The following is a 23,570-nucleotide window of genomic DNA, read 5'->3' as shown; positions in this document are numbered from 1 at the left end:
GCTAACATTTCTATTCCTAACCAAGCCATTGAAGAATGTAGCACTTTTGACCCGTCCCTTAATTAAAGATTAAAGTTGTTAACAAAACACACATTGTGTTCGGAGAAATTTTCAACTAAAGTTGATATCATCACTCACTTGCTTGAGGTAGTAAACATATACGCTCTATTCGCATATACGAAATAACTACTTAGTTTGCGTGATAAGGTAACAGACCCGTGGATGCGTTCGAATCGAGCCGTTGGTCCTGCAAGTTCAAATCGACGACGTTCCAGCTTTCTTGTATCTACCGGAATCGTTCACCTACTGTTCGACATCACTTATGCACACGCCAGTAAATGATATATATATATATATATATAATATATATATATATATATATATATATATATATATATATATATATATATATATGTATATATATATATATTAATATATATATATATATATATATATATATATATTATATATATATATATATATATATATATATATATATATATATATATATATATATATATATATATGTGTGTGCCTATGCGCGCGCTTCAATGGGTTTTCCATTGAACCGATTTGCACCAAAGTTGGTATATAGGTGTATGATGGTCTCGGATTAAGGCATTTAATTATTTTATTTTTTTAGAACCACCCAAAAGGGTGGCTTCCATACAACCCCAATTCGCGACTTTTCATTTAAAAATACAAATGATGCCCGATTTAGTTGAAATTTGGTGCATAGACGATTCATTACTTGAAACTAATACTGGTAAAATTTCAGACTCCTCAATGAAGAACAAAGGGAGGCTACCATACAACCCTCCCCCCCCCCCCCCCCCCCCCCCGGAAGAGATAATCGCTTAAAATTGTAAATAAAGTCCAATTTTTCTAAAATTTGGCAAACATGTTCATTTTGACATTTGGCTCAAAGCTTCATCCACTCCGCAAGGTAAAAAGGGGAGCTCCCATACAACCCCTCATGCAGGAGGGGGTGGAGAGCGCCTAACAAACCTTTAATAATTACTAAAAAGTACAAAGAACCATCGATTTGATTGAAATTTGTGATGTATGAATCTTTTTCATTTCTTTTATAGAATCTGAAACGTCAGCTACTCCGGTGGGGAAGAAAGGGAAGCTCACATACAACCCTCCATAAAAAATATGTACTATTCACCTAAGAATATATAACACAGATCTGGCGGAAATTTAGCACACATGCTTTTTTATATTTTGCAGAATAATCAAATATTTCGGCCACAACGTTCCAATAAAGGAGGGCTTCCATACAGCCAGCCGTCGAAAAGTGTATAATATGGTTTGGTATATCTGTTCGTCATAACATATTCTGTTCGGAGTACAAACGTCGTAGAAATCAACTCCAATTTTATCACCTAACACAATGAGTTTCAAAATTTTAGTTCTACAAGCGAGGACTAAATAGTTGTCACTCCCCATTCATCAAACATCAAAAAGTTATTGAAAAAAACATATGGCCACCAATTCGATTGAAACATGGTAAAAATGCTTCTTATTATTCATAGTGTGGCAAAGATTCATGTGAGCATGTGCAAAACACATGGGGATGACCAAAGAACCTTCTGTCTGTATCACCAAAAAAAATTATACGGTCATAGCAATAAAGCTCGGTCCGGATGAATTTAGATGAGGATGATCCTTCTTACACAAAATTTTGAAAATAAAAGCTCCCATTCAAGCTTTTCCTATTAGAGTTTTGGAAAATATAGTCAAGCAAACCAATCATGTCTGATTTAAATGACATGAGGCAAAATTTAAAAAAGTGCGGTTTTAAACAAATTTGTGGGAGGGCATACAACACCTTATTGGAATATTGAAAAAAAATGGCCGAAAAAATATCGTCTAATCTTACTACAAATTTACATGTACGCCGTAACACAGTCTATGCAAGAAGTAGCAAAGTATCATATTCTCCAATGCGGAAATAGGGGGATGCAACCTTAATTTATTGGCATGTTCAAAAATCGCCCAACGATACAAATGCTTTTTGTTTATTCTTTTAAAAGAGTTAAATTTACATTATGGACGGGAAAGGAATTGCCGTTTACAGAATAACAAAAAATCACAAAAATGCAAAGACGTCATCGAATAGTTCAGTTTCCTGCATCTTTTCTCTCTTCTTCCATTTATTTAGACACTAAACTGCGCTTACAAGTTCAACTCATTCTCTTCCCAAGCATGTTAAAATTTAAAAGTTCAAAATATTTTTTTCCATGTTTAGATATTAATAATGCTATGCCCTTATTCAGTAAGATTCAATTTTCAATTGTGTTGAGTTGCATTGGAAATGTAGTTGGTGTAATAAATTTAAAAATCGATTTCAGAGCGTAATGATTACGAACTCGGAATGGCGTTTTGAAAGGGAACAGCGATATAGATGAAATATAAAGGAAAATGGAAAATTGTTTCCAGGCTGCTTAATGACGAAATAAGAATAAGCTGAAACATGCTCAGGATGGAACAACATGCTACTTTTCCTCATTGCTATGTAAATAAATTGATATGACGGATCCAAGAAAAATGATAGTGGATAAAAAATGATTTTCGAAAGAGAAAGTGGAAAACTCTCGGCATACAAAATAGGTTTTATTAATTTCATGACGTGAAAGATGCAACAGATAAGTTAGAAAATTTTTGGTAAGAACTGCTTGATCATACGAAACAAAGATTATGAAGAGAAATGGTAGTTGTAAAACAACAAGAGAAAAACGGATTTGATACACATTCTTTTACTTGATAGCTAAGATGGTTTAAAGGTAAGATTTGTTTAAAAAGGAGTGCAGGATATTTATATATAGGTATAGCCAATTGGATAAGATGTGTCAAGAGCAACAGCGAAAGGTGAATTAAATGACAGAAAATATTCAAAGACGAAGCTAGAAATCACGTATTTAAAATTAATACAACTAAATGGAAAAAAATACACATCAAAAATTGGGTTAAACAAGCATACGTAAAAATGCTCCTTTATGATTTCATAAACTAAGGCGACCCGAATGAAATCGGGTTTATCAGCTATGCATAGCTCGCGTATATGCTTTATTTGAATCGCTAAATAATGTCATATGTGCGAAACTGTTTGAAAATTATGTTTTATTTTAAAATTCAATTTTACCTGTTAAGCTCCAGTACATTCATCCAAATTTTCTAAAATATTTTTGTTTTCTCGATTTTCGATTAGAACCATTTACGTTTTTTCCACATACATCAATACTCTTTTTTACATGTTTTATTTTTATTTATTTTATCTTCCAGTTATTATCATAGAGATTGAAGACCACTGTTAACCATACATTCAATTCAAAAAAGAAAACGACACGGACGATACATTTGATATGCTGACAAACATAAAATTATTAAAATTAATGATACTTCGATAAAGAATCTATGATAAATCAATCAATGAATTGTTGACAAAATTTATAAATATAGTGTAAAAAATTATCGCTCATCCTGAATAAAGTTTTTAATTCACATTGAAACAAAAAGGCAGAGCTACAGGTGTTTACTTCTTAGATTAAACACCCACTTGAGAAGTGCGCCTTGTTTTTTTTTATTTGATGTAATGTACATCTCAATGATATTAATTACTGAGAGCGACGAATACACAATTTTAACAAAAGATATATTATAATCGGGAATTGAAATTAAATTGACAACCAACCGTGTAGCTACGACAAAGTTATGTAGGTTGTATTCACAATATCTGGCTTTGTTATCCTGATCGTTGACGTATTACGATGATACATGGTCGCAAGTCACTTACTGGCCAATTTTTCAAGTTCATCATCAGCATAAAACTTAGGCTGAAAAGAAAATAAACAATATCATTTTGAAATAAAGAAGTATTAAAAAAATGCATAACAAAACACATTCCAAACATCAAAATAATTCTAAATTGTCTAAATAATAATTCTAAATTTTAAATAATAATTCTAAATGTCTAGGATCTGACCTTTCTACTGGGATAGATTATTTGCACTCTACAAACTAAAAAATAAGCATACTAAAAAATAAGCATACAAAAGTGCATTCTATCGTTTTTTTATTTCACACATTCGACAAATGAAACAAATTTATTCTTTTAAATACCCTAAAAATATGACTATTTATTTTTAATATTTTTATTTTTTATATTTTTTTTTATTTAAATTTTTTTTTAAATATTTAAAAAAAAAATTGTGGATTGCGCTTTTGTGCCGCCCGCGCTTCTTATTTCTTACATCGGCTTAATTTACTCGTTCCAAACATAGGCTTGCTCATTCGATTGTTATTGTAAGGACTCTTGAACATTGCATATTCCACTTGGTTTTCTGCGCCCAATTTAATCGCTGTTTTCTCTGCTCTCTTTTTATGAGCATCCTTTAATGTTCGTCATGATATTTTTGTATTCAATCAGCTCTCAGCAATGTCTAAGCCTTCATCTAACCCGATATGCTTTCCGTTCCTTTTCTTGGTTTCTTTCTCTCTCTTAGTCTATCTAACATATATATATTTATGTTATATGTCGCATATATATATATATATATATATATATATATATATATATATATATATATATATATATATATATATATATATATATATATATATATATATATATATATATATATATATATATATATATTGTCTGACAAAGAGAAAAATTAATTTCTGGAAATCCAGATCGTTGGATGCCAAGATATCCCGAATTGGAGTGCCCGGTTGTTTATATATATATATATGTATATATATATATATATATATATATATATATATATATATATATATATATATATATATATATATATATATATATATATACATATATATATATATATATATATATATATATATATATATATATATATATATATATATATATATATAAACAACCGGGCACTCCAATTCGGGATATCTTGGCATCCAACGATCTGGATTTCCAGAAATTAATTTTCCTCTTTGTCAGAGACAACGGTCTTACCTTATAATACCCTCCTTCTCCAATCCCTACCGTTTCTCACCATATGTCTATATGTCTCGGTCTATATGTCAAGTTAACAGCGCAACAAGGGAGGCAGAAGATCAAGGCTTCGGAATGGTCCCTGCCTTGACTATCAAACGGGTTCCAGAGTTCTAAATTCATGTTCAGTGTTACCACAACTATTAGGATAAGTACTTGACATTGAACTATAATAAATGAACTCTAAAAGGAATTTCGTACTTTTAAGGACACACAACAGCACGCTGAAGCTAGCGCCTACAACAGCCAACAACACAATCTTCCATATCCAGACTAACAATAAACTCAACACCTGCAACACAATACGCCACCAGCAATAATCCAACAATAACAGACAATAGATACGAACAGTACACATTTATAACACAGCATCATATTAATTTAAGTTAACCGAGTATGCCCGGAATAAGGCAAAGAAAGGGAGTAAATGCCCTTTGTATATTACATCGGCGGCTCACGTGGAGTCGTCCATACGGCTTGTCCGTCCCAATAAAGGAAAAAATATATATATATATATACATATATATGTACATTCCCTATTCGTTCATGGCTTTACCATCGTTTATGAGTAAATTTTAAAAGAGGGATTATTATGCAGCAAAATAGCCAGGTGATACAACATTTATAGGAAATTAAAATAGTTATGGTATATTATTTTTCTGAATTCATGTATGGACGTAACAATAAATCTACGTCTATACCCAAACAGTTGAAATAGCTGCTATATAATGCATAACGGCACACAAGCAATTTTTAAACAAAATTAGATTTAGTTTTTTGATTCTCTAAGTATAGTAGATATAGTCATTTCGAATGAAATCGCTAATCCACTGATTCTACAGTGTAGTAAAAGACATCATTTGTTAACAAATCAATCATGAAATTAGTATTAAATAATACATTCAGCTTTTCAGCCGATGTATGTCATTGAAATAGTATTCTAATTTTCTTTACGTCTTTAAAAATTAAGAATTAATAGACTTTGTTTTATTAACAATTTTTTCTAAGGAAATAAAATTAATCTAACATGGCTGGAATAATAAACTTGAGGGGAAATGTCGAGAAAATATAAATTTAGCCGGCTAGGTGGATAGCTGATGATAAAACACTATAAGCTGTTACAGTTCAACTGAAACATAAATTAAAACACTACCGTACTAGCTTCAATTACGGCTAATTATTACGAATGATTTTAACAAAGCCAACACAATTATAATACAAGCAATGTGCACTAGTTTGCCAATAAAAACTATTAATAAAACCATCAACAAGAACGAACAAAGATGTAACAACATACAACCTGTAACTATATATAATATCAGGCTATTAAGCTGAAAATATGTTTCCAGCTGATGTTTCTTCATCACACACATACTGCGGTCTGTGTGCAATGGCTTTTAAAACTCTGAACGGTAAAAGTTCCAGTACAAAATCATCATACGATGGCCGATAAGAAAGAAAAACATACAAAAACATTATACATCATTTTGCTAGACATTTCAATACTTTGAGATGAACTTTTTTTCTAGCAAATGTGTTGGGGATAAATAATTGATAAATAGAAGATTCATTTAAATGTGTGAAAGCAAAAAAAGAAACATTACTTACTTCATCGTGTGTTTCACTAGTTTTAAGAGTATCTTCTTCGTCTGCCGAATCGTCTTCGCCAGAACTTTCCGTAGAGTTTGCTGGTTTGTTGTTATTACCAGTGAGAGTTTTGTTCTACAAAATTAAAAAAAAACGAATTATAAATTGTTTTTATCCTACTGGCCGGTATTTTTTTACGTACACAATCACGTTTCATTGAAGTAAGATTGTCGTAGCAATCCAGACATACACGAAGTGGCTTATCGCTTTGACCAGGAAGAATAAATTTCTTTGACGAACAAGGTCCACATACAACGGCACCACAGTTCCGGCAATGATGCTATAACAAAAAATTACCCGTAAAAACAAACATGCGAAGAGATTATGGATACCAGTGGAAGAATAGTAATTCTCTACTAACCCTTCTAATGAGCATTGTAAATTGAGTTTTTTTACAGTGCATGCAAATAGTTGCTTCACTATCAGGTACCCAAACTGCAGCATGAGTTTCCACTGGCTTTTTGCCGCCTGTTGAGAAAGTTACAACATATCAACTATCATGTGCGACACAAAAATTACTCTATTTGCATACTTTTGCGCAATAAATCTTCTATGCACTTGTTAATATGGGCCATCCATTCCTGTTTTTCTGTTTGTGTTGCGGCGTATACAGCAAATGATTTGGTTGTTGTACGTATTAACCAACCGTTGCGATATTCTATTTGGCAAAGAAGCAATACCATATAGGTTATTACAAAGTAAATTTATATTGCATCGAAAGTATACTCACGGCCATTATCTTCCAGCGCCTGCAGTTGAACTTCTTCCAGTGGTATGAGATGTTGCTTGTTATACTTTTTTTTGCCGATAACAATATTACCATAAACAAGAATATCATTGAAGAGAAAAAACTGCCGAGCTTTGGGTCGTTTGCGACACATTTTTGTGAGAACACCTTCACCCACAAGAACACGACCAGGGAGAAACAACGGTTGCCCTGATGTCCCGAAACAATTTTCGACCATTTGTATCCGTCGAGCATTTGCCTCACTGTTTACTACGCAAAATTATAAAAATAAATTGAAAATAATATTCTTAAAAATCGGCCAAGTCTTTAACAAATAACTTACAACAAAAACGTTGTTTTTTTAATTTAAAACCAATACCTACTAAATAATATATGATAATATTTGTCAAAACATTCATCAAAACAAGAAGTAGTAAAGTACATTTATGTTACACAAACAGAAACCAAGCAATAGCTTATCATTTTGTATCAATTACAATATTTCCACGGAAATAATAGCAAATAGACAAAGCCATAAAAACAAATTCAAATTTTTGTATGACTAAATTATGAGAAGATGAACTTGCTGACTTAATCAGCGCACTACCAAGAAAGTATGATTCACCATAGCACCCTTAGCATTACCATACAGATAAACACATTCCTTTGTAGTCAATTCGTTTAACTTCTAACTTTGTATTGTACTTTACATATTCATAATGACTCATTGACCCATTGAATTTCTAACATTAGGTTTAAATTAAGTTATTTTCGAGACAAAACAGAACGAAAAATCCCACTCAAAGAAGAAAACTCACCTAATTTGTCCACCATTTTTTAAAGATATAGGTTCAAATGTAATGAATAGCTTCGTATTTGTAATCTGTGATCCGCTATTAAAAATAAACACACATTAAAAACAAGCAAACAAAAAACAAATAACTAGTAAGGCCTACAAGGCAAAATCCACGAAAGCTCAATAATATGGATCCCTTTTTCACTGCGCTATGTTTAGTAAGCGTAAGCGTAAAACTCTTGCCGATTAGCAAAGGAATTTGTTGTCAATAAGTGTTTGACAATTCGCCATTAAAAGGCTTATGTATAGATCTGCGGGTACGTATTTAATCTTGGCTATGATTTGACTTTAAGGTTGTTAACTATAATTCGACGTTAAGGTGACCTTAAACTTCTGCAATAAATGTACTCGTTGGTAAGATATTTTTTAAAATTTAGTAGTAATGATATTAACAACTGATTTAGCCAAACAATATTTCCAGAAAACAAAAACCCCTTTGTGAATTATTAAGATTTAGATTAAGATTAAGGGGGTTCGATAGCCGAAGCGTTAGCTTGTTTGGTATTCGGGTTCCAATTTTTACTGGCCTGGACTGACTTTCCAGCTACGAGAAAATTTCAAGTCAAAGAAAACCTTTGCTTAGCAAGGCAGGCCTTGACCGTACACCGGTAATGTTAAGTCTTCCTATTTTTTTCCTTAGTTCCGGAAATTAAAAACTCGTTTTTCTAAACTTTTAAAAATTATATTAATGTTTCAAGCTCTGCATGAAAATGGTTTTGAGCTACATGTACACTTGCTTTCATGCCTTCATTCCAGCAGTGTGACAATAGCATTGGAAATCTCATATATTTTTCATTGCAAGACTGCTTTTTTATTACGACAATACATAGTTATCAATTTACATAGTACAATACAGAATAATGTTATCCAAATGCCTTGGATCAAACTGCAATGTATAGTTTTCGATAATATTGATTGTGAGGCTATTGTTTGCTTGATCTGGTATTTTTTTCAGTCAGTTGTTCGATTTTGCCTTTTTTTGTAGTCGATTGTACGCAAGGCAAGCTTTGTGCGACGATTTCCCCAATTGTTCATAGCAGTCTATTAATTAGCATTTGCGTTGGATTTTGTTTCTCATATGGTTCTCCCTAGCTCCTAATACCAAGTGCCATTGAGGATTCAACATATCTAATTAAATTCAAATAAGTTGTATTCGTTGATTAAATCGTTATTGATTGGTATTGATGTGCATATGTCGTTTAGTGTTGTTCTGTTATGAATGTTATTTCAAAATACTTGAATTAGATTATTTACATAAAACAATTAGAAATTTTTTTAATTTAGATTTCATTCTAATTGATTGGAAAAGTGATTGATTTCAAATCGTTCTAATTCTATTGATTTCGTTCTAAGATTCTTCAAATTTTAAAAATATTTTCAAAATTAAAAATAATAGTCTATTGTAATATTAGCTTTGATAATATTATGAATAACAATTGTATTATTCTAAGTAAAGATAAACATAAATCAAAACAATATATATAAACTCTCAGGCGCCACGTTAAATGTTAAACACCACTTATGTTTCTGCACCTTTTTCTTCTAGTGCCGGTATTTTGTCAGTTTGACAGTACAAAGCAGATTCAGATTGATGATGACAGCACAAAGCAGATTTTATGTTGATGTCAAATACCATGTGTACCGAGTTTTGGTCAGAAAATCGTCTTGCGGACAATTTAACAAGTTTGATAACTAAAAGCAATTTTGTAATTTAAATTTTGGCTCATTGCACAGTTTGGTTCATGTTATTGCTCAATTGGTTTTCTTCATCAAGTGAAACATATTTTAGAGTGAAGTGGTTCACTTCAACTCCACGATCTAGTTTGGCTCTAGTTTGGAATTGAAAAGTATCATTTCATATTATTGAAAGGCACTATTTCATTCAAGTTGTGTTTTCATGCATAAAACAATCTAATCACTCGACTTAACAGAAACCATAATATAACGATAAGAAGTAGCCGAAACAATACTAAATAGTTAAAAATGGTTAAGAATCAGAAAAAAAATATGAAAAGAACCGTCAAAACAAATGGTAAATATCGACTCTAAAGAACTAATAGCAAATTTGAATTGACGAACGTTATTTTTCCACTAGATATCAATTTGAAAAATAGAAAACAAAAAGCTGGTAAAAAATTTACATTGAAAAATCCGTCCAAAAAGGATGTAGCATATCGCCAAATCTCGTCGCAGGAATTAGAGGAAGCCTACAACAGAAAAATTTTAAGCGAATTGGACCAACAAGATCGCATTAGCCAATTGTTGCCAATTAAGGTTAAAGGAAAAGGGCTGGTAAGCCGGTCCATATCACGAAATACTCAGAGCGACGTCGATAGGGAAGTGCCAACATTCATAAACAATCCATTCAAAAACGCTCAAAATGAAGAAAACAATACATGCAATGAGCATCCTAAAAAGCAGGAGATTGTGACAATAACAGACATTCTATTAAAAAGGGATGAAGAAGTCCAAGCTCAACAAGTCTTCATAGGAACAACTTGTGCGGCAATATTGGAAAATCCAGAAGCTAGAATCGAAAATATTGGCGTTTTGTTAAACCTTATTGAGAATATCAATCGAGAAGGCACAATTAACTTCCTAGTAGTACGCAAAACAGCCATGATATCACTTGTCGAAGTATTCAAAGATATTGTGCCAGAATATCGTATTGGTATCATTGATAAAGAACAGCAAAAACGTAAGTAGTTGCATTATTCGTGTCCAAAAGTCTTTTTTATGGTTTTTTTTTTCAATAAAAATGTTATTAATTTTAGTGAAAAAAGACACTCTCGCTCGAGTAAATTTTGAAAGTAAGCTTCTCACGTACTATAAACAATTTCTAAAACAAATGGAAATGATTACTAACAGTTACTCACAGAAGATGCGCCGTTCGGAAAAATTATCAATTGAAACACGCCAACTATTAGAAACGGCCGTGCAATGCATGTGTGATCTAGTATTGGCTCATCCATATTTCAACTACAGTCCAAACATAATTCAGCTTTTGGTCCTAATGCTGAATAATCCAAAAGACACCGTACGAAAAGCGGTTCACAGTTGTTTTAGCTCGCTGTTTAAAACGGATACACGATTAGATTTGACAAATCATGTAAGTGATAAACCATAAAGTACGAAAATAAATTATTTAATCATACCAATCATATTTTCCGATACAGACGGTTCGTCACATCAATATGTTGATAAAGAAAAAACAGCGCAAAGTATTTCCTGAAATGATTTCCTGTTTGAAAAGTCTGCAAATCCATCGCATAAACATGAACGACGATACGTTGTTAGAACTAAAAAAGCAAAAACTAGAAAAGCAAAAATCGTATGTCATAAACATGTCGCGAACAGAGAGAAAACGAAAAAAAAAGCTACAAGAACTGGAAAAGGACATCTTTGAAACAAAGGCAGAGGAGAGCAAGCATGCCGTTAGACGCAAGCTGACGGAAATATCCAAACTTACATTCATGATTTATTTTAAAGTGTTAAAATGTTTTCCTGATTCCAAAGTTCTTAGTGCGACATTAGAAGGTTTATCAAAATTTGCTCACACCATTAATATCGATTTTTTCGCCGATTTAATAGAATTATTGAATAATCTATTAGAAAATGCCGAATTAGGTTACCGAGAACAGTTACATTGCATTGAAACGGTATTCACAATATTGAGTGGGCAAGGTGAAGTGTTAAATATTGATCCGGCAAGATTCTATTCACATTTTTATAAAAATCTTCTTTATGTAAATGCAGGTGAGTTGGTTTGTAATTGTGAATGTTACAAACAATATATTTAATAGATGTGATCGAATCTTCAATTTTCACTTATTATTATACTGCAATAAAATTTCATTCTAATCTACTTTCCATAGGGAAAAATCATGACGACATGGAGACCATTCTAAAAACCTTGGATATTATTTTATTCAAGCGTCGTCGAAATGTTACGTATCATCGTTATGTGGGTTTCGTGAAACGTCTAGCAACACTATGTTTGCATGTGCTTCCGAACGGTTCACTTGGCCTAATAGCGCTTATTCGAAGTTCAATGCATATGCAACAGCAACTAGATATTCTTCTCGATACTGAAGCCAACGTAGGTTCTGGAAAATTTGATCCATTCAATGAAGAGCCTGAATTTTGTCATGCAAATTGCACAGCACTATTTGAGAGCTCGTGTCTAATGCGTCATTATCATCCTACCGTTAGAAAAATGACTGCGAATGTGCTTAAGGGAGCCAATACACTGTCCATCAATGCTGGAAGAAATCTGTAAGTAAAAATAGTATGGGAAATACGATGTTATTTTGATCTATTCTGTTAATCATTCGGGATTTATTTTATTACAGATCATCAAGTGAATATTACGTTGAATATGATTGCTCAGAAATGGTATTTAATCCTGAAATACCTCCTCCGGCCAAAACCAATTATTCCAAAGCTCGTAAAAGTTTCCTTGGATTGGATATAGTTACAAGGGATTACGTAAAATCCACTGATTTTGCAAATATTTCAAATTTACAGGAGAATCCTAAAGCACTGATGTATGATTGTTTTTTCGAATACATAAGGCATCATCAAAAGTCACCTTCAAGTTGCAATTGAAACATGAAATTGTTGATTTTTAAAATAAAATCTATGCAATTGATGAAATTGATTGTACGAAATTAATATTAGTTATATTTGAATATGTTCTTCGGATAAAGGATGGAGAATTGAAAATTTGCTCGTAGGTCATGTATTGTCGTATCATGTATGTCACAACAACATACATGTTTACAAGCTGATTCCATTCTGGTCGTAATTTCGTTGGACAATATGCTTTTGTAAATGATCATTATTTTGTGCAATACACCATGAAAATAAATACTTTTAAAGAATACTTTAGCTAAACTAATTTTTTTAAACAAAACTTGATAAAATTAAGAGGTTTACATGCTTGCAGAGGTTTTGCAAAAATTAGGTTTCATCACCATTCTACGCTCGTAAAAAATGGAAAAACAATACCTGTTACCCCGCCTAATTTGTACACTGCAACCTCTTTGAAATGTGTGATGAGAACATAGCGTGTCTTAGAGCACTCAAACTATAGAATCACTCCACATCAATCAGTTGCTTCACGTTTGCATCATGGGTATGATGTGCAACTTTACTTGCCAATTTCTTATTTAGTGTTTCGTTAAGCGTAGATGCACACTTTCCCGTAATCTGCAAATTGATTACGCACGACTTGGTGACATATCCCGTTTAACAATAGCCTTATATGTTGCTAGATACCTCGTCGCAGCTTCGCATCGAAGTTGGAACCCGATCTCCTACATATGCTGCTTAACCTGATCCAGCCACCACACTTGCTATGTTCCTCCTCCCTAGTTCTGAACTGCGGTTTATTGTACATAGTAAGTATCGTACTATATAGTATATAGTATAAATAGTAAATATAGTTTTTATCGTTTTGACGACGTAAAATACACGTTATTTCTTGCTAGTTGTTATTGTAAAACTGGGTTATCAGCGGTTATCACCCGGAGGAGACGTATCGTTTTCAATATCAGTTATGGATCGTGGCAGAGAGAACCCTTTCTACAGAAGCCTGTTTACGGCTCTGGAGTTCCTGTAGACTTTACGGCGAATAATAGAATGGGAAGGTTGTAAAGCAAAAGTGTTCTCGTTTATAACTGTTCACCGTTTATGATTAGATAGATGGGCCTCAAGTCAATACAAATGCGTCCCTTATATATTTATTGAAATGTTTCTGTATGTTCTTCATCTTCAATTGCCCTAAAAATCTTAAAAATCTAAAATTGCGATTTAAATTGTTTCATTTTTACTTAAATCATTAGTTAAACGTAAACACCTTCGATATAAGGCATTCGACTAAAATAACTAAATATTTGCATAATGAGATGCGAGGTAGGAAATTGAAATTGAACAAGCAGTGGCCGTTTTATGTGATCACAATGCAGACAAATTTATTACCGGTAACTAGCAAAAATTTGAGTAAATTTAATAATTTTGTGTAATATAACCAATCACACTTCACTTATATTTAGATACTAGCTGATAAACCCGATTTCATTCGGGTCAACGTAGTTTTAGGAAACATAAAGAGTCATTTTTACGTATACTGGTGTAGTTCAATTTTTGGTGTGTATATCCTTCTTTCTCTTTTAGATGTATCCATTGTTTTTACATGATTCCTAGCTTCGTCTTTCAAGGTTTTCTATTTCATTTAATTCATGTTTCTCTGTTGATCTTGACACATCTTATCCAATTGGCTATACCTTGCTTTTTCAAACTGTCCTGCACTCCTTTTTTAACAAATCTACCGTTTAAACCATCTTAGCTATCAAGGAAAGGATTATATATCAAATCCTTTCTTCTCTATTTGTTTCACAGGTACCATTTCTCTTCATAATCTTCGCTTCGTATGACCAACACGTTCTTACCAAAAATTTTCTCCCTAATCGTTCGCATCTTTCACGTCATGAATTTAGTAAAACCTATTTGTTGTACCTAGTGTTTTCCGCTTTACCTCTTTCGAAAATCCTTTTTTATCGCTACCATTTTTCTTGGATGCGTCATATCAATTGATTTGCATAACAACGAGGAAAAGTAGCATGTGGTTCCATTTTGAGCATGTATGACGATCAAATTCTTTCTACTTTTGTATCTCTTATTCTTATTTCGTCACTGATGCTGCCTGGAAACATTTTTCCATTTCTTTTATATTTCATCTGTATTGCTGTTACTTTCAAAAGGCCATTCCAAGTTCGTAAACATTACGATCTGAAATCCATATTTAAATTTATTACACCAACCACAATTCCAACGTAACTCAACACAATTTAAAATTGAATCTTATAGTGATATGTTGAAAAATATTTTACACTTTTAAATTTTGATATGCGTGGAATGAAGAAGAGTTGAGTTTCTTATTGCAGTTTAGTGTCTAAATAAATGGTAAAAGAGAGAAAAGTTGCAGGAAACTGAACTGTTTGTTGACGTCTTTACATTTTTGTGAATTTCTTTTATTCTGGAAATGGAAATTCCTTTCCCGTCCATAATGTAAAAGTTACTCGTTAGAAACAATAAACAAAAAACATTTGTATCGATGAGCGATTTTTGAACATTGTAATAAATAATACCGCTGTTTCCGCTAGGAGAATATGATATTTTGCTACTTGTTGCATAGACTGTGTTTAGGCGTACATGAAAAGTTGTTGTTAAATTAGACGATATTTGTTATTTTGGGCATGTTTTATTCCAATTTTCTGAATAGGTATTGTATGCCCCCCAACAATTTGCTTCCACCCGGGAGAGCTGCAACGTCACCATTCTAATTTTCCAGTAAATATACACATTTAAGGGAATTTGCCTTATTTCATTTAAATCGGACATGATTGCTATGCTTGACCATATTTTCCAATAATCTAATAGGAAGAACTCGTATGGGAGCTCTTTTTTTTAAATTTTGTGTAAAAAGAATCATCCTCACCTAAAATTATCCGGACCAAGCTTTATTGCTATGACTGAATTATTTTCTTTGTGATACCGACAGGAGGTTCTTTGGAAACCTCCCTTTGTTTCGCACTGGCGTAAATGAATTTTCTTCGCACTATGAATAGGAAGAATGATTTGTACCGTGTTTCAATCGAATTGGAAGCCATATGTATTTTTCAATAACTTTTCTGTGTTTGGTAGAGGGAGAGGGTTATCCGCTTGTTGAACTGGAATTTTGAAAGTCTTTGTATTAAGTGATAAAATTTTAGTTGATTTCGACGACATATGTACTTCACAGTGATATTTTATGATGAAAAGATATACCAAACCGGGAAACTTATACTTCATCACATATTGTATAGAGAATTTTAAGAAATGCATACGCAATATTTAGGTTGAATCAATGTCATTTGTATTCAATGATTTTCAATTATTGCGAAAGGGAATGTATTTAAAACCCCCTACACTTTTATCCTCTGAGGGGGCAGGAGGGTTAGGCTTTTTACAAACAGATTTATAAAAACATGTTCAGACAAATTGGTCATCGTTTGAATTTTGTATAGCCAATAACAGACCTACATATTATTTCATAATAAGGGCAGCGAATGGTATAGAAGATGCCCGTTTTTTCTTCGGGGTAACTGAAGCTTTAGTTTCTGCTCGAAAAGTTAAAAGGAACATGTTTGTCGAATTGCGGATATTTCGGTCTTCATTTATATTTTGCCCCCCTTTTTTGTGGTTGTGTTTTTGTGTTGTATTTTTGCCCCCTTTTTTTGTGGTTGTATAGAAGCCCTTCCTTTTTTCTTGATCGGGGCTGCCGAAACTTTTGATTCTTTTGCAAAATATAAATAGATGCATTTGTGCCAAATTTCGACCAGATCTGTGTTTTGTATTTTTTAGTGAATAATATTGCCTTCTGTGATAGGGGGTTGTATGGGAACCCTCATTTGTTCCCCACCGGAGTATCTAATGATTTGCATTCTTTTATAAAATTGGAAAAGATACATGCATCCCGAATTTTAGTCAAACCGGTGGATTTTTGTATTGTTTAGTAATTATTATGAATTTGTTAGACGGGGGGAGTTTGTATGGGAGTCCCCCTTTTTATCTCACGACAGTGGATGAAGCTATGAATACTTTTGCCGAATGTAAAAAGAAATATGTTTGCCAAATTTCAGAAAAATTGGACATCATTTACAGATTTTAGCAAATAATATTCACTTTTGGGGGGGGGGGGGGGGGGGTTTATGGGAGCCCCCCTTTGTTGCTCATTGAGGAGGCTAAAAATTTTCAGTATTTGTTTAAAGTAATGAAACATCTATGTACCAAATTTCAGCCAAATCGAGCGTCATCAATAATTTTAAGCGGATAATATTCATTTTTTGAAGGGGGGGTTTGTATGGGAGCCCCCTTTTTATCTCACGGGGGTGGATGAAGCTTTGAATACTTTTGCCGAATGTAAAAAGAAATATGTTTGCCAAATTTAAGAAAAATTGGACATCATTTACAGATTTAAGCGAATAATATTCACTTTTTGAGGAGGGGGGGGGGGGGGTGTTGTATGGGAGCCCCCCTTTGTTCTTCATTCAGGAGATTGAAATTTTGCCAGTATTAGTTTTAAGTTATGAAACATCTATGTACCAAATTTCAGCCAAATCGAGCGAATATATATTTTGAGCGAATATAGCTCAAAAAGTGAATATTATATATATATATATATATATATATATATATATATATATATATATATATATATATATATATATATGTGTGTGCCTATGCGCGAGCTTCAATGGGTTTCCGCTGAACCTTTTTGCACCAAACTTGGTACATAGGTGTATGATGGTCTCGGATTTAGGCATTTGATTTTTTAATTTTTTTAGAGCCCCCAAAAGGGGGGCTCCCATACAACCCCAATTCGCGACTATTCATTTAAAAATACAAATGCTGCCCGTTTTGGTTGAAATTTGGTGCATAGACTTTTCATTACTTAAAACTTATACTAGTAAAATTTCAACCTCCTCAATGAACAACAAAGGGGGGCTCCCATACAACCCCCCCCCCCTCCTCAAAAAGTGAATATTATTCGCTTAAAATTATAAATGATGCCCGACTTAGCTGAAATTTGATGCATAAACGTGTCATTACTAAAAACTAATACTGGCAAAATTTCAGCCTCCTGAATGAAGAACAAAGGTGGGCTCCCATACAACACCCCTCCCCCCCCCCCCCCCCCCTCAAAAAGTGAATATTATTCTTTTAAATCTGTAAATGATATCCAATTTTTCTTAAATTTGACAAACATATTTCTTTTTACATTCGGCAAAAGTATTCAAAGCTTCATCCACCCCCGTGAGATAAAAAGGGGGCTCCCATACAAACCCACCCCTTCAAAAATTGAATATTATCCGCTTAAAATTATAGATGACGCTCGATTTGGCTGAAATTTGGTACATAGATGTTTAATTACTTAAAACTAATACTGGCAAAATTTCAACCTCCTGAATGAAGAACAAAGGGGGCTCCCATAAAACCCAACCCCCCCCCCCCCCTTCAAACTATACATACAAACATTCATTTTTATTTATAAGATTTAGAATTCAACGCTTACATTTATTTTGAAATTAATGCTATTTTTATTGCACAGACCCTTATAAGTTACATACATACTTAAAAACAGAAGCCGAACTCAAAGCCTCTTGAAACATGTTTGCCATAAAACGTTACACTACCATCAAAATAATGCATTGACAAGTAATAACAATTTCAAGGCACTCAACGGTATTTAGGTTTCATGGTTTTTTAAGGATTTCTTTTAATTGAAATATTTACATTCTATGCTAGACATTGCTGAATGAAGACATTAAAGTTGATAAAAAATAATTGTGATTGACTATGATATCGAATCACCGACGGTTGTCAATCAACTCTTCATTTAAGGTATTGTTGGTTTTAATCACGAACTGTTTTATGAGCTAAAACAAAAAACATAAATTATTTTCCACTTTGTGTTTATTATAAGATAAGTTTACCCTGTTAGCAGCTAGTGTTTTATTTCCCGAGCAAACCATCATATGGAGAACCAGATAGGCGAGAAATGCAACGTAGAATACACTAAACACAACTGGAATTTTATTTTTATAAATATATTGAAATTGATCTTCAATAACAATTAAGTAAAACTTACCTACGCCAAATATCATTAGTGTGGACAAATCAACCTGCTCTAAATTCGCTATGATGAAGTACAGATTAATTCCGATCACAACAAAACTAAGAGCAATAGAAATTATTTTCTCAAATCTAATAAATAAAAAATATAAAGATGAATATTTTCAGTTAGCCTCGCCAGCTACAACTTGCATATTACTCACGCTCCATTGACGAATTCGCTTGTCATAATCGCTGAAGTTAGTATAATACCAAAAATTACATCAATGTAAAAAATTATAAAAATATATAATATATGTTTATGAAATACATACCTAGTGATGAAGTGAATGCAACAGTTGGTATCGCAGCAAATGGTAGTTGTAATGCCATGACTGCATTTAACACATCGTTCATCTTCGTTAAATCTTCAAGCTTACTGAAGAATGCAACATAAAAGGCTGGAATGATTGCTACAGTTCTAGTAAATAATACTCGCTTCCAGCGTAACCATTGTAGATTCAGAAATCCCTATTTTGTTTCCAGAAATTCGATCAACATGAAATTTGTCATGATATAGGCGAAAGACATTAAGAAATTACCTCCATAGCAAATTGTCCAGCGTAAGTTCCGGTCATGGTCGAACTTTGCCCAGCCGCAAGTATACCAATTGCCCAAACATACATTGATAACCCACCATAAAAGCATCCTAGTACCAAACCACCTTTATAAATATTCATTTCGACTGTAGCATTGTTCGTGGCAAATGCCGATAAAATATCATTTGAAAAAGATGTATTGGAGCACTTATCTATCTATAAGAAAACACAAATTAAACGCTGAATGACCAATATCATGTAACTTTACTCACCACATCTTGATTAGTCTTTCCATACAGATCTTGAGCAAACACCGAAACCACAAATACGTTTATAATGAACGATACTATCAGTGCTAATGTCGCCTCTATGAAATAATATCGATTAGCATCTTTAATCTCTTTGATCACTTGAACTTCATTGGGGTTGCTTCTGTTGATGACCCGAGTCTGAAAAATACCAACGATGCGCAATATTTATTACATTTTATAATTTGTGATTCGTTGATTTGCTTCGCCGCTGCAAACCTTGACTAGAGCTGAATGTAAGTATAAATTATGAGGCATAATCACAGCCCCAATTATTCCAACAGCTTGCAACAAAGTGCCCTGTCGATAATCAGATGACCACGGAATGAACATTCCTTCAATTACTTCTGCTTGTGGTATATCACTAATGATGTACTATAAATATGTATGTGAAAGTAAAGAAATGATGAAAATTATTTATTTGTTAGAATTAATACGAAAGCAACAATTACCTGGTAACCAAAAGAAACAGCCATTGTAGTGATGAGAAACCCAAAAAAAAATTCCAATCGACGAAGTTTATACTTTTCCAAAAACAGGAAAGATAATGTATCTAGAATGGTTATTAACACACCGACGAATAATGGTATTCTAAGAGATAAAATAAAAGCACGTAAAGCAAAGTTAAATAAAGCAAGTAAAGAAAGTATGTATAATCAGTGCGAGCTTTGACATTTCATTGCTTGTGCGACATACCCTCAACGCTTCATAACTAATTAAGCCTTAGAAATTACCGTTTATATGACAATAAGTAGATAGCAATCGCAGTACCAATTACTTCTTGCATATCCGATCCAATAATAGCAACTTCTACCATGAGCCAGAGCATCAACCTTGGAATGGTTTTATATTCTTTGTAACACATCTCTGCTAAATGGAATCCTGTAACGACTCCAATCCTACATATTTTAAAAACCCAAGAAAAAATAACATTACTCATTTGTTTGTGTCTACTCTGAAAGAACAGGTGATGAGCGGTTTATCGTGCCAGAACAGATTGTGAGTAATATTTAGAAAAAAGATTTCTGTTAGATAAGTTCGATTTTTTGAAATAGTGTTACTTACTTCACAGCCAATCTTTGCATAGCTAAACCTAGTAGTGTTGCAGCAAACAAAACCCACAACAAGCTGTATTTAGCCACAACTCCGCTCTGCAAATCGGATTCTATATTTCCAGGGTCGAGATATGCAATGGACATTAAGAATCCAGGTCCAGTAAACGCCCATAATTTGCGAAAACTAAATGCGTCCTGAAAATAAGAAATTAAAAGTTTGATGATATATTGATAATAATTTATCTTATACATTAAGGACATGTTAAAGATAAACAGAGGATTGGTATGCCCAAATTTATAGAGTACTGGCGCAGATGCTTTTGATCGACAAACTAAGACAGTACTCGATTTCGTGCACTTCAGAATTCTCCTTAAGAAGCAGATCAAGATTCGTAAGCAGAGTAGAGCTTTATATGTATGAAATCATACAAGTTCTCTACCTTTATAAATAAAGAATATGAGTTCTCATGACGATAACATCTAATGTAGATTGTGTAGCTATTTTGTATTGAAAAACTACGCTAAAAATATAAATAAAAAAAACACAATACCGTGTTTCGACTGGCTATATCAGCAACAGCCTATTCGTTGGAATCAAATACGAAACCATGGTTATTAATTTGAAATCCATATGGCATTTTGAGTAAATGAAGAAAATCACAGATTTTGCTTTACTATGAAGCTTTGCTTTTAGATATTTTTTACCAAAAATAAAGGAAAAGCACTATCACATATTAAAGTGTTCTATGCAATGAGCAGAAATAGTTTTATTGTACAGTAACAAAGTACAATTAATAGACAAATGAACCAAATAAGGATTTACTTTCGAAACAAAGAGCAGTCATACCTTAATGGCCATTTTCATCATTAGGCTGTCCTTTGATAAGGCGTGAAATGGGAGGAAACCCTCTCTGTTTGTATAACCCATGGCTGCTCTATGAAGAACAGACGATATGGCCATATGACGGGTGATAAAACTGAAAAAGTATTACTCACAAAAACACCAAAATACTTAACTATTTAATGATTATTGCTATGTAATATCAACACAGATGTTGATTAGCTTAAGATTATGCTTAAACACTGCAACGTCAAATTAGCTAATGTTCTTACCGTTTCTACAACTGAAACAGCCTCCCGTTCACCACTATAGTAGGGACTAGATGTATGTTGTAATGATGAGTCCTCAGAGGGAGCAAATAAATTATTACTTGAACTAGGTGTCGTTGATTCCGACGATGTTTGACTGAAAACTTTACCACTCACATTATCTTTTGGTGGAGAAGTTTCAAAGGATGAACTTTCATTAGGATTCATGGTAACAACGTTTTAAATGTTTGCCACGATTTCAAGCAATGGCTTATCTTATCAAATTCAGTACCGGCCAAACAAAGGCAAGACAACAAGCATTTAACTTGTTCAAGTGTATCATTCGTATTGCTGAACACTGCAAATAGATATAAAACTATCTCAATATAGTTAACATGTACCGTCTCAACATCATCTGAAAATTTACCGAAATTCTCTAAAAGCAATTGATAAACTATGACTATTAAACCAAAACAATAGAAAATATGCAATAGTGATGGGCATGCACATAAGTGATGGATGGAATAACTCCAATATTGAGCGCATCTTGGCTAATCCTAAAATTGAGCTCACTCCTCAATGAGCATATTCAAAATATTCCTTCTACTTCTTCTGCGAAGTGGGATGTAGCCTTAGGGCTAATATAGAATTCTATATTGAATACCCCTAGATGCCACTTCAAGCATATTCAAAGGTTGACCACTAGTTGGAATCATATGCCCTTGGATAGGTTGGGTTGTAATTGTTTTTCTATGGTTTGTTTTGTTTTTTTTTTATTTTGATTAGTTCTGTTATGTTGTTAGGTTTGGTTGGTTAGTTTAGTTGGTTGAAATGGTTGAATTGTTTGTCCCGGATATTTGAAGTTTCTATTTTGGCTGATTTGTGTTTATACTTGCTTCTTCATTACTAAGAGGTTCCTCATATTAATATACTAGCTGATAAACCCGATTTCAGTCGGGTCGACGTAGTTTGAGGAAAAATAAAGGAGCATTTTTGCGTTGGCTTGTGTAATTCAATTTTTGATGTGTATATTGCTTTTTTCTTAATTAGTTGTATTCATTCTGTAAACGTTATTCCTAGCATCGTCTTTGAAGGATTTTTATTCCAATCAATTCATCTCTCTCTGTTCCTCTTGACATGTTCCTTCAATGTGGTTGTACCAATCTTTTTCAAACTCCGAGTGCGGTATAAAATTGTCCCTTTTTCGGCCGCTTTCCAGAAGGAATTTTACAAAATCAATATGATCTCGTGCGTCGACCATTCTCGGTGCAGATGCACTGAGCACTAGTGCTGATATTAATTTTGGGTGTTGCCTAAGCATGAGCCTTTTCGATAGTCCAGCTGGTACCAGGAGCAACAAGCCCAGCTGGTACCAGGAGCAACAAGCCCAGCTGGTACCAGGAGGAAGAAGCTTAGCTGGTACCAGGAGCCAGACGCTGATCACCACGTGCGTTCTTCTGTTTGTAAACAGAATAACGTGATGATCGATGCCATAGGAGACAGGAGACGGATAATCATGCGCCGAAACGAGCGACGATATGGATTGAAAACGCTGGAGAAAGAGAGCGATAGTTTTGCAAATGCGTTGGAGCGAGATC

At 33.3% G+C, this 23,570-nt stretch overlaps 3 protein-coding genes across 3 annotated transcripts; 1 reads left to right on the top strand and 2 right to left on the bottom strand.

Moving 5' to 3' along the window:
• Positions 1–3,364: 3,364 nt before the first annotated feature.
• On the bottom strand, positions 3,365–8,417 carry LOC128729508 (pleckstrin homology domain-containing family F member 1 homolog). The gene is made up of 8 exons (XM_053823057.1): positions 8,366–8,417; positions 8,228–8,302; positions 7,413–7,679; positions 7,215–7,340; positions 7,044–7,150; positions 6,825–6,962; positions 6,644–6,757; positions 3,365–3,839 (listed from the first exon to the last, which is right to left on the bottom strand). The coding sequence occupies exons 2-8, from the start codon at positions 8,241–8,243 to the stop codon at positions 3,792–3,794; spliced, it is 816 nt and encodes a 271-aa protein (XP_053679032.1). The 5' UTR covers positions 8,244–8,302; positions 8,366–8,417; the 3' UTR covers positions 3,365–3,791.
• A 1,638-nt stretch (positions 8,418–10,055) lies between these two features.
• On the top strand, positions 10,056–12,963 carry LOC128729516 (nucleolar complex protein 3 homolog). The gene is made up of 6 exons (XM_053823065.1): positions 10,056–10,297; positions 10,361–10,963; positions 11,040–11,374; positions 11,442–12,021; positions 12,141–12,540; positions 12,618–12,963. Exons 1-6 carry the CDS (start codon positions 10,249–10,251, stop codon positions 12,871–12,873), a joined length of 2,223 nt encoding a protein of 740 aa, XP_053679040.1. The 5' UTR covers positions 10,056–10,248; the 3' UTR covers positions 12,874–12,963.
• Positions 12,964–18,395: 5,432 nt separating this feature from the next.
• LOC128729517 (protein Malvolio) lies at positions 18,396–22,200 on the bottom strand. Its single transcript, XM_053823066.1, has 12 exons — positions 21,997–22,200; positions 20,894–21,078; positions 20,563–20,727; positions 20,281–20,419; positions 20,048–20,203; positions 19,793–19,969; positions 19,524–19,736; positions 19,257–19,452; positions 19,146–19,176; positions 18,959–19,074; positions 18,804–18,895; positions 18,396–18,746 (listed from the first exon to the last, which is right to left on the bottom strand). Exons 1-12 carry the CDS (start codon positions 22,198–22,200, stop codon positions 18,678–18,680), a joined length of 1,743 nt encoding a protein of 580 aa, XP_053679041.1. The 3' UTR covers positions 18,396–18,677.
• Between the last annotated feature and the right edge of the window lie 1,370 nt (positions 22,201–23,570).

The sequence above is a fragment of the Anopheles nili genome, assembly GCF_943737925.1.
Source record: "Anopheles nili chromosome X unlocalized genomic scaffold, idAnoNiliSN_F5_01 X_unloc_19, whole genome shotgun sequence".
Lineage (NCBI taxonomy): Eukaryota > Metazoa > Arthropoda > Insecta > Diptera > Culicidae > Anopheles > Anopheles nili.
This window is presented reverse-complemented; position numbering and strand designations above follow the sequence as displayed.